The sequence below is a fragment of the Sceloporus undulatus genome, chromosome 7, assembly GCF_019175285.1.
Source record: "Sceloporus undulatus isolate JIND9_A2432 ecotype Alabama chromosome 7, SceUnd_v1.1, whole genome shotgun sequence".
NCBI classification, from domain to species: Eukaryota; Metazoa; Chordata; class Lepidosauria; order Squamata; family Phrynosomatidae; genus Sceloporus; species Sceloporus undulatus.
The window spans coordinates 21,844,794-21,856,532 of NC_056528.1; the positions used below are offsets into that span (position 1 = coordinate 21,844,794).

Sequence of the window (11,739 nt, forward strand, 5' to 3'; positions counted from 1 at the left end):
TAGTGATCCAAATCATCTTGTTCGCAAAAGAAACAGAAAGGCTGTTTCTGTGAGCTGATGGTGTTTGACAATACCTCTGACTGACCAACTCTTGAGGGAATACATTTTGAGCAGGCGATGGGAGATAGTATTATTCGCCATGCTTCAGAACGCAGCCTTTGCACTTTTGTAGACTTGTGCCATGCATCTTCAAAGTCCTCACACCAAGAAACTGTGACCAGATTCTTACCTAACAGCAAAACAGCTTGAGATTTGTTGAACTCTAGCTAGTGTCAAGACTAATCCCCTCAAACAATCCATGGTTTGTCAACCAGCCATTCATCGGGATTAGAAGCCATGGGTTTATAGCTGAATTATTTAACCATGGCTTGTTGTGATGTCTCAGTCTGCAACTAGGATAGGTCATCTTCTTTTCTGTGTATTTCCATTTGTGTGTGTGTTTCTGATGAAGGAAACAGCACTCTGTTTTTTCTACCTGGATGCCAAAATAACAGGCGATGTTTTCCAACTGTTTTGTTTCAAAATGTTGATTCACTGAGCATATTATTGTTTGATGTCTTCCTCTGGTTAAAAAAGAAGAAGCGATAGTGTCATTAATATAAATCAAAGTGACACCTATTTTCAAGCATGGATCAATTCTATCTTACGAAGCCCTTTCTTTATTTTCTCATTTCATGCACACAAGAGCTAAGGTGGGCCACACGTGGCCACAGACTCCATGCGGCCACTTGCTGCCTTCAATCAAACCACTTCCATCAAAATAAGCGCACCACTGAAATCTGAGTCCAGTGGCCTGTTTTTACAGTCCAGGTCCGCTGGGCAGCCAGCAGGGCTATTTCTGCTTAAACATCCCACAAGTCATCTCCAGACAGCTGCCCTCCTGACTTCTTGAACTTGCGCAAAGTGGCCAGGGATCAACTCGACCACCTCAAGGAATCCGGGGTTTCCTCCTCCTCTTCTCCTTTCAAAGCACCGCATTACAGGAAGCATTTCAGACACTGGTTTTCACAAGTTTCTGATGTCTTCTTTATGTTTAAAGCTTCAGGTGTTTATCCAAAGTGCTTAATCTGGGGAAAAGATGGGATAAAAATAACAACAACAATGGGTTTAGTACTTCAATAAACACTGGGATTCCATAGGTCACAGCCATAGCAGTTAAAGAGGGGTCATGGTACTACAATGTATGAGGTGTCATCCCTAGGTCTTGGCTTTGGGCCTTAAACCTCTGGAAGACTTTACCTCAATAGGGCTGACAACTGTGTTGATTTTACAAATCCTATTCCTTTAATAGGTTTCCGCTAGTAAGGATGTACAAGGTTCTTTCGTCTTTCTAGCAGCTTGACTGACTGGTTGATTAAAATTGTCTCTCGCCTTTTTCCTGGCATGGGACCCAAGGCACCTTAAAGCCAATTGGGAATAAACTACAACTAAAACCTTAAGATCCCAATTGAATACGGATGGTAGCAGCCATCATACTTCTTTCTGTTTGTGAGAAGCATTGCTGGGTTGCATTGTGGCGCATGGCGCATCAACCCAAGTGGCTTCCCCTCAAAATATGAAGCCCCTGGAGAAATCACAGCAGTAAGGATTGCCAGGGGCTCCCCGCCTTCTCCAGTTCCCTGCCTGGCCAAGCCATAATCTGGGCGGAAGAGGCTCTTCCCACCAGGGTCCCAGGCCCTAAGGCTTCTGGGACCAAAGCCGAGGCCGGGCTCCTGGTGCTGCCATTGAGCATGATTGTGCATGAAGCACCCACTGCAGTGGCTCACAGCATGAACAGATGTGCCTTGAAGTTATTCCCCTGTTTGGAAATGTTTGCCTTGATTTCCAAACATTAATATATATGAAGAACGGCTGAGGGATCTGGGTATGTTTAGCCTGGAGAAGAGAATGTTCAGAGGGGATATGCTAGCCCTGTTTAAGTACTTGAAGGGTATCATATTGAGGAGGGAGCAAACTTGTTTTCTGCTGCTCCAGAGACTAGGACCCAGAACAATGGAACAGAGATTCCAGCTCAACATTAGGAGGAACTTCCTGAGAGTCAGGGCTGTTCGACAGAGGCACACACTCCTTCCTCAGAGTGTAATGGAGTCTCCTTCCTTAGAGGTCTTCAAACAGAGGCTGGATGGCCATCTGTCTGTCACAGCCAGGGATGCTTTGATGGAGAGTTCCTGCATGGCAGAAGGGGGTTGAGCTGGATGACCTTTGTGGTCTCTTCCAACTCTAGGCCTCCAGGTGAAACTGAGGGCCTTGCTCCTTCTTCCCTCACCTTTAAGGGACCTAGTTTAACAGCCTTCGCAGAGTCACCAGGGGAGCCTGGCAAAGCGTAACAGGCGCCTGCTCTGAGTGGCAGCCTCCTCCTCTGGGGGCGGGGCCTGGGCTCTGGCGGGACCCGTCTCCCGCCCTTTCGCCCAAACGGCGCTGCTCCTGATTCGTCAGGCTAGGCCCCGCCCCCACATCAGGCCCCGCCCCTTATAGGCCCCGCCCTCTCCTCCCTCGATTGAGGCCTGGCTCTGCTCTGCTCTGCTGCCTGAGTCCCTTCAGCGGTGGCGGCGGAGGCGCCATCATCATGCCGGCGTCGTCTCAGAGCCGGGCGCGGGCTCGGGAGCGGGAGCGGGGCCACCCTCTGACCCGGGCCGAGTTCCTCTCTCTCAGCCAGCCCTTGCGGGGCGCTGGGGGCGGCGGGCGGAGGACGGGGCAGCGGGGGCAGCGGGGCCCGGCCGAGGACTCTCCTTCTGCCGCCTCCGGGGCGCCCTCTTCTTCTCCGTCTCCGTCCGCGGCCCCTTCTCCTCCTCCGGCGCCCGAGGCGAACTGCATGCAGCTGAACCCCTCCGTGGGCGGGATCGCGTACAGCTCTCTGCTGGCGGTGGACCTGTCTCTGTCGAAGCGTCTGGGAGTCTGCGCCAGGAGCGGCTCCTCGTGGGCCTCGGCCCGCTCCATGGTGGCCCTGCTGGGGCTGACCGGGCACGGCGTCCCCTGGCTGGCCGGAACCCTCCTCTGCCTGGCCAGGAGCAGCACCCTCGCCGGACAGGAGGTCCTCCTCAACCTCCTCCTCGGTCAGTCAGGCGCCCGGCAGGAGAGAGTGTGGCTGGGCCCTTGGAGGATCCAGGGAAGGCCAGGACCAAAGGGAGGCTGGCAGGGAGCAGTGGGGGCCAAAAAGCCAGGCTGGGCTTATGATATGATATTATAACTCCATAAATGCAGTGGAGCCTCCCTCCTTGGAGGCCTTGAAAGAGAGGCTGGATGGCCACCTCTCAATGGAGAGTTCCTGCATGGCAGAAGAAGGGGCTGGACTGGATCAGGGCCCTTCTTGGGGTCTCTTCCAACTCTAGGATCTTAAGTGGCCCAGCAGCCAGGATCTGGAGGAACCCACTGGATTTCAACACCTCTCCCCCCCCCCCAAAAGGAAGCCTTGAAAGCTTTCTGCCCTTTCTGCAAACTTTAGTCAATTCCCTTTAAAACAAAGGCAGTTTTACTCCTTTTGCTCCCCGTTTTTCTCTTGGTACACGACCCAAGGCAGTTCGTATCAAGTTAAGGACAAAGCATGCTAAAATCCTATTGGATGCAAAAGTTTAAAGATAAGGAAACAGTCCATTAAAAAACACTAAACTGCATAAAACATAGTAGAATGATACAAATATCATACGCTCCATTTATAAGGTTCCTCTGCCTCATAAGCAAAAAGCCAAAGGCCTGCCCAAATCATAAGGTCTGTTAGTGAAAAGGGGCACTGAGGGGGTGAAATGAGCCTCCCATGGGAAGGGATCCCACAAGTTGGGAGCAATGGGATCTGGTATTTAAGGAGGCAGCCTTTTTAGTAGTTGCACCCACAAGTTAGGCACCAGATCATGTCTGCTCTTGGAAGCTAAGCAGGATCAGCCCTGGTTAGTGCTTGCATGGGAAGCCACCACTGAATACCAGGTGGGAAGGTGCTTTTGAATGTTCTGGGGTTCTCCAACCTGGTGGAATAGATACTGAATGATAGTTTGCTGCTGTTATTGTTATGTGCCATCATCCAGTTGACTTTGACCCTATGAATGAGACTCTGAGATCCCTAGTGATCAGTTGCCCTGCTCAGGTCTTGCAGACTCAGGGCTGTGACTACCTCAGTTGAGTTTATCCATCTGTAACTGCCTCCCACTTCAACAAACATTATCATCCTTCCTAATGAATCATCCCATCTCATGACATGCCCAAAGTACAAAAGCCTCAGTTGAATAGTTTTAGCTTCTAGAGAGAATTCAGGCTTGCTCTGTTCTCAGATCACATGAGTTAATGTTCTTCCTGCCAGCTTTGTTCACTGTCTGCCTTTCACAACCCTATATAGAAGTGCCTGATAAGGTTGCCTTTGCATGTAGACTTAAGGTAGCCCTATTCATGCCATAGGCCCCATACAGACAGGCCAAAATAAAGCTGCTTTGGGTCACTTTGGAGGTATGCTGTTTAAATTATGCATGTGGCCTAAGAAGCCAGAAGCCATGTCAAAGCCACAATCCAGTCCTAAGGACAGGAGCGCAGCTTTGGCGCAGCTTCCGGACTCTTAGGGCGCATGCATCATTTAAACAGCATACCTCCAAAGTGACCCGAAGCAGCTTTATTTTGGCCTGTCTGTATGGGGCCCATAGTTATGACATCTTTCTCAGCATACAGTGGACAGTGATTATTCAAAATGTATTAGGCTTTGGTCCAATATATGTATGTGACTCCATCTGAGGCAGCATCAGGATCGTAGTTCCTACCGTGTTTGCTAACCATATATTTTGTATATGCTTCCTACTGCGTGATGGATATGCTACACTGTTGGTGAGGCTGGGCGGAAAGATGGTTTATCTTCCTTGGAGCTAATCAGTAGCTGTAGCAGGAGGAAATACAAGCTGACAGTTCTGTGGGAACGCTTGATATGGAGTGGAAAAGAGGGGTAGTCCTGGGAAGAGGAATGTTTTGAAAGGTTGGAACACAATGGCATGTAAGCCTGCTGTTTGAATTGCTGTGTGCTTTTAATACGCCATGTAATTGGCAATGCTTCAATCCTGACAACATTGTTATGCTCTGAGAAAAGATTTCTGACTTGACTGAACTTGTGTTTCTGAACTGCAATGAGCCAAAATATCACAGACAGTGAATTAACTTGGAAGTCCATCAAGTGGAGCTTCTGAACCCAAATGCCTGATGAGTTTCTGGAAAGTACCGTCACTGAGGTTTAGGCAGCAAAGGTGTAAAGAGAGGTGTAGTCAGCAACTACTTTTCCTTGTTCAGAAGGTACCACCACCTCACTGCAGACTTGCCAAAGTCCTCGGCTTTCCTAAGCATTGTAAGATGTCTTCAGCATCATATTGTTAGAAAGCTAGACCAGGATAATGGAAAGGAACACTCAATTCCTTCCTCAGCTACAAAGTTTGGGGAGGCAATCAATCACTTTGGCTGAGAGTTCTAAATACCCATTCCTAAACTGTAGATCCCATAATTCCATAGGATGTTGCCATGGTAGTTAAAGTGGAATCTTAGTGCTGTAATAGTGTTGTGTGAAAGGGCATTTGTAAAGACAGAAACAGTAGTAGCCAGCGGGTCCTGGCCTTTGGCACATTGGGAAAGAAAAATCACCAGTCCCCCACATCATAGTCTGAGGGCGAGTGTTCTGGATTTGTTCTTGTGACCATGAGGTTTGCTTTAGGCATGGCTGCAAAGCTTTGCATCAGAACTGGAGCTCTCTCTCTCAAAATCCAGTTGCGTGGGACAAAAGAGGGGCTGGACACCAATTTCATGGGTTCTACAGATGGTCACAACTGTAATTTGTATGCTCAACCTTAAGAGGAACTTCCTGATAGTAAGAGCGGTTAGACAGTGGAACACACTCCCTCGGAGGGTGGTGAAGGTCTTTAAACAGAGGCTGGATGGCCATCTGTCAGGGATGTCAGGAAGAAGGAAAGATGCATGCTGGGTTCACAACCCTTGTCGAAGTGAACACAAGTAGAGTTTATGTATGCGGACAAGATGCCCAAAAGAAGGTGTGTGAAGAATCTGAGTTGCGTGGCAAATTTCCTCTCACACAGGAATGAATCTCAGGACAACGAGGTTTCTCTCAACAGGAGGGCTCTTTAATCTTTGTTACAGAGAACTATGTATTTACAAAGATTACACTGAGTATCAGACATCCATCTTGGATACTCATCAACAAGTTACTCCACCAACACAACCTCTGAAGCAGTCACAATAACACCAACCATCTCACTCTCTCAGTGACAGTTGAGAATGTCAGTTGGCAGTTGCATCAACATTCCTATGATGCACTGTTTAAATGCTGACACATATATCTGCCACTAGAACTGTACTATGTTTCGCCACAGCTGCACCTAGTGGCCACATCATTGTCATTTTGTCAGACCTGTTTCAACATGGTCCTGACAAGGGATGCTTTGATTGTGAGTTCCTGCATGGCAGGGGCTTGGACTAGATGGCCTTTGTGGTCTCTTCCAACTCTACGATTCTATGATCCAAGTAGTGTGTAATTGTGTGATTGCCAGACTTCTTCACTGTGCACCACTTGAATGTGCTGAACTGCTCAAATGCAAATCACAAGACTGAACCACCCGTTCGCATTGCCTTGTCATAGTTTCATGCCCTCTCAAAGGAGAAACTGAGCAAATCAAAATCTTCGGGATGCACCGGAAGAAGCCAGAATGCTGACTTAATATTGCATTTAGCCAAGAGGGCCCCTTTTCCTTGGGGTCCTGACTGCTATGTCAAAAGATGCATACCTCACTGAGCAAAGAGCCAGATCTATGGAATCATTCACCAAATCATATTTAGGAAAACAGAGGTTATGAACTAATTGGTACTCACCCTGTGTTTTCTTGGGCATCACAACCAGCAGTGAGAGTTGAGGTGTAGACAAAAGCAATTATGCGTAAAGGTAAAGGTTTCCTCTTTGACATGATTGTCAAGTCATGTCTGATTGTAGGGGGCAATGCTCATCTTTGTTACTAAGCTGAGGGAGCCAGTATTGTTAAAGATGACTCCATGGTCACATGGCCAGCACAACTGCACAGAACTGTGTTACCTTCCCACTGTAGTGGTACCTGTTTGTCTGCTTGCACTTTTACATGCTTTTGAACTGCTAGGTTGGTAGAAGCTGGGACTAGTGACAGGAGCTCACTCCATCACACAACATTTGGGCCTTGAGCTGCTGACCTTCTGATTGCCCGTGTCTTAACTACTGAGCCACTGTGTCCGTCAACTCCGTGTCCAGACCCAATATTCTCCCAGGGAGCCTTTTGTTTTGGCTAGTCTGTCCCTCTCTACCTCCTATAAGTAGTATTTTTTATTATTATTATTTTGAACTGAGCGTGAAATGAAATGTCCAGTTCCCAGTACTTTGGGACCTTGATATCCACTGGGGTTTGGTTCCAGGACCCTCACGATACCAAAATCTTTAAATGCACAAGTGCCATGATACACAGTGGCATAGTGAAATTATGTACCTTATATTAAATGACAAAAACAACATTTACTTTTGGGATTTATATATTTTTTGGATATTTTTAAGCTGTGGATGCTTGAATCTGTGGATAAAAAATCTGTGGTTACCAAGGGCTAACTGTATATTGGTCTGGTACAGACGGGCTTATTGGGTGACCTCGTCATGTGCTAGGGTTGGCCAAGGGCGCTCCGCCCACATATGCCTCAACCCTAGCACGTGATGAGCGCGTAACAATGGTGGCGCCCTGTACAGATGGGCACCGCCATTGTTACATGCAGGATGCCTAGCATCCGCACATCGCGGCGCCATTATGATGTTGCAAGTGAGCCATTGGCGCACCGCAGCATCATAATCGCACCGGAAGAAGAACCCGCTTTTTGCGTGTTCTTTTTGCTCCACGGGGAAGTCCTACAGTCTGGAGGCTGCGGATTCCCCACGGAGCAAAGCTAGGCCCCAGCAGACCGCCCTTTTTGGGTGGTCTGTACCGGGCCATAGTATGCAAAATCCCTCTGTGAAGCCACATAGAATATAGTCTGAGCTATCCCACCTAGAGTACATGGCTAACCAGGTGGTGAGTACTCCTATGTTAATGGGAGTTGGTGCTCTTGGCTACTGTTGCCCACCATGACCACCTCTGCTTGTGGTGTTACTCCCTCCTCTTCCTCACTTACCCTTGAAACAGGAGGCATTGGGATGACTTCTGTACAGGTGGTGCATCTTTGACCATACTTGCAGGCCAGCCTTTTTTCACTTACTTGCAGCAGATGGAGTACACCTTCCTGTCTGAGACAGGCCCTTTTGACTCTTTGCCCACTGGCACATAGCCATTATTGCAACGTTTGCAAGGGAAGGTTCAGTTGCACACCATGATGTCAGACCACAATTCAGAATGCTTACAATCCCACGAGAGGGCTGGGTTCATGGCAGACTTCATTCAGAACTGCTCATTGTATTGGAGCCATGTGGATCCCTCACTGTGTTATGACATCTAAGGATAATGACTGGATACTTGAACAACTCCTGGTGACAGTGAGAATGTGCCTCTGTTACTAAACCTGCATAAATGGTCCACCCCACTAGCCAACTGAGAAAAATTCCTTTCTACTATTGGACATTTAAACTGCTCTAATTCCTTGGAGAGCTTAAGGAGAACCCCATCTTTGACACCTACCCTGGGCTTGGGGTCACAAAAAGGCAATGAAGAAACATCAACGTACTCCCCCTCTTTTCTAGACGTGCTCCTTCATGCCTGGGAGGAGGTGCTCCCTGTGGGATGTTGAAATGTTCATGTATGGGTTGTATTCAGACATGCACTCCACCAGTGCCCTTGGTGAGTGAGGTGGTGTCACATAGGGAACACCCCTCCCACCTGACCACCCACTGTGCCAGCCCCAGGGAAGGGGGCTGTGCATGACTGCTCTCCACCCAGTAGCATCTCATGCCCCCTGATCACCATCAAGGTGGGAGAGACCTGCTCCATAGATGGAGCCATTGAGGGGCCACCACAGCTGCTGGTCCCGACCACTGATGAGGTGACCCATCTCCTAGAGCAGGGGAAAAGTTTCCTCCCCTCCATGACTGTTGTGTCCAATCCTCCTGCCTGGAGTGCCCCAGTATTTGCTGGATTGGGAATTCATACTACAGCCAGCCATGACTGAGGAGGACCATGATATACCTGCTGTTGATGTTCGACTTGACAAGACCTGCTACACTACTGGATCATTCAGTTGTGAACTAGCAGACACCAGTTATGAACTGGCATGACGCCCCCCTCCATTACTGCAGTTGATGCCTTAGCCGGCATGTTAGGTGGAATGGCCTGAGGAGATGAGGCTCACTGGAACGTTGAGGCCCCCCTCTACTGGTGGGCACTCTGGATGCTGATGCCCCAGTGCGTCTGGTGGAGGCCAGTCCCTGAATCAACTCATACAGTTCAGCCATGGTCAGCTGAATAGAAGTACTCAGTGTCTGGCTGGAAGGATGCATCGCCATAGGGTGGCTCAGATGGGCCGGGCCCTTGATTAACTGGAGAATGTCAGCAATTGTTGGCTGGCCATAGTACTGGCAGGCAAGGCATTAATTTAGGTGATTCAGTCACTGCCAGTGCCACCTGAAAGGCATGTGCAGGGGCAGCAGGGTTATTAACCACCACTGTCTGAGGTTCTTGCGGACCCTAGGGCAAATGTCCAACCTGTGTGACCCACTCCACCAACACTGTCCTGCTGCTCAGTTGCGCCAACTGGGCTGTGAAATCGTCCTTGCATTTGGCCTTCTTAGGGGCAGTGGCTGACTGCCTGCTGCCAGCAGCAGAAGAGAAAGCATGTGTTTGGACTTGCTCCAAGGCATGATGTGGAATCTGGAAAAGGTTGGGTTGCCAGTCAGGGCAATGGAGATACAGTTGATCACCAAGCTATTATAAAGCCCCAAGTGTAGCAGCTCACATCAGCAAAACATTGCCACCCCAAAAAACAATTTAGGCAGAAAGCTCATCATACCCCCCAAGGCATAGGTACATGACAAATTAAACCGGGTGAAGCGTGGAGAAAGAGGGTTAGCCAGGCATGCAATAGAAAAGAGACAAGAGGACTATGGTTATATAATAGGGAATGAGGCAAAGCAACAAACCATGAGGAGAAATCAGTATTGCAATGAAGGAGCCATATATAGAAGAAGTTCCCAGGAGAAGCATCACAAGGAGAAGCACCCCTAGGGAAAGCAACAGTAGAATAGTATACAGACAGGAAATCTGTGAGGATAGGAAGAAGGAGACTGGGCAGTGAAGAAGGCTGAAGCAAAAGTGAGAATAAAAAGGAAAAGAAAGGAAAGCGCTAGAGAGAGAGAAGAGGGAAAGAGGAAGGAAGGGGGAAAATAGAAGGGGCACTTCTGAAGCTCCCCCAGTTCTGTCCACAAGTGTCAGGCCTGACTGCACCATATTACCTCTCCATCCTTCCAAGGACCCAATGCCCTGGCTGGGAGTCCTCCAGAGTGTACACAGGGCGGAGTGAACAGGAAGCTGCCAAGCAAAAACTACATGGCTCACTGTCCTCCCCATATTGCCAGGTGCCCCCCCCCCAAAAAAAACCCTCTGAGCATACAGCTTGCTCACTTCAGCTGAGCATCTGCACATGGCCAGCCATCCCCCTGGCTGCCACTCACCCCTCCTGCAGCCCTGGGAATGAGGGCCACATGGCTGGAGTCCTGCAGCTGCCACAGAGCTGTGCCACTGCCTGCTCTCCCAGGCCCCTGGGACTTGTGGTGGTACTTTCGGGTAGTGTACGTAGCTAACATAGGAAAATGGATTTCCATTACTGCTATATGTATTTCTTAAATCATGGGTTAATCAGATTTTCAAGTACCAGTGCTTGGACCTAGGCAGCTGGGTATGTTTAGCCTGGAAAAGAGAAGGTTAAGAGGTGATATGATAGCCCTGTTTAAATATTTGAAGGGATGTCATGTTGAGGATAGAGCAAATTTGTTTTTTGCAGCTCCAGAGCAATGGGTCCCAGAGCAATGGGATCAAATGACAGAAAAAGAGATTCCACCTCAACATTAGGAGGAACTTCCTGACAGTGGGGCTGGATAGATGGGCGGCCCTCTCCATCTCCCTCTGGATGACAGTGGATGGTCTTCTTTCAGATAAGGCCTGATGGAGCTGGTTTGCCCTTCTATCCCTCTGAATGATGGTGCATCCTTCTGGTGGCAGGCAAAAACTTGTTTTGTTTCAGTTTGTTTGGAAATTAACTGTTCATGAGGAAGGGGCTTTTAATAATATAGTGAATTGTCTGTATTTTGGGTTTTTAAAGCGTATCCTTTTACATTGCTTTTAATTCTGTTGATAGTTTAATTGTATTTTAACTTTTCTATATTAGAATTGTGAATTTCTAGCAGTGTTTTTAACTGATGGAAGTCACTTTGAGTCACCACAGAGTTCTGTTAAAAAATGGTGGTGGAATAGAGGGCATTGTTATCAAATTTGTACTACAACAAGCATCTGCAGAAGCCTCTGGAGGACCTTGCAAGCTCTTTGCAGATGATGTCCTTACAGTGTGTCCAGTGGCAGGAAAATACTTGGAAACATTTCCCCTTATATTTCTGTTCTCCAACAGTATGGAAATGACCATGTGGATGAGGGTATTGTGCTGCTTACAAGGTGTGTTTTGGAGGAGTAGCATCAGAAGATGTAGATGCAGAGACATTGCAGTGTGATACAAGTACACATCTTGATGCATGATCTTGGGCAGTGTTTCTAAATTAAATTATGCAAA

The 11,739-nt window shown here is 48.3% G+C and overlaps 1 protein-coding gene and 1 long non-coding RNA gene across 2 annotated transcripts in view; one reads left to right on the top strand and one right to left on the bottom strand.

The window, feature by feature from the left end:
• Positions 1–636: 636 nt before the first annotated feature.
• On the bottom strand, positions 637–2,379 carry LOC121937047. The gene is made up of 2 exons (XR_006105074.1): positions 2,267–2,379; positions 637–1,067 (listed from the first exon to the last, which is right to left on the bottom strand). It is a non-coding gene; the product is annotated as an uncharacterized LOC121937047 (long non-coding RNA).
• A 97-nt stretch (positions 2,380–2,476) lies between these two features.
• The window catches only part of PLPP7 (phospholipid phosphatase 7 (inactive)), a 15,945-nt gene continuing 6,682 nt past the window's right edge, over positions 2,477–11,739 (top strand). The window contains exon 1 of the mRNA XM_042480558.1: positions 2,477–3,053. Coding sequence (XP_042336492.1) covers positions 2,567–3,053 — 487 coding nt within the window. The 5' untranslated portion in view covers positions 2,477–2,566. The remainder of the gene's footprint in view (positions 3,054–11,739) is intronic.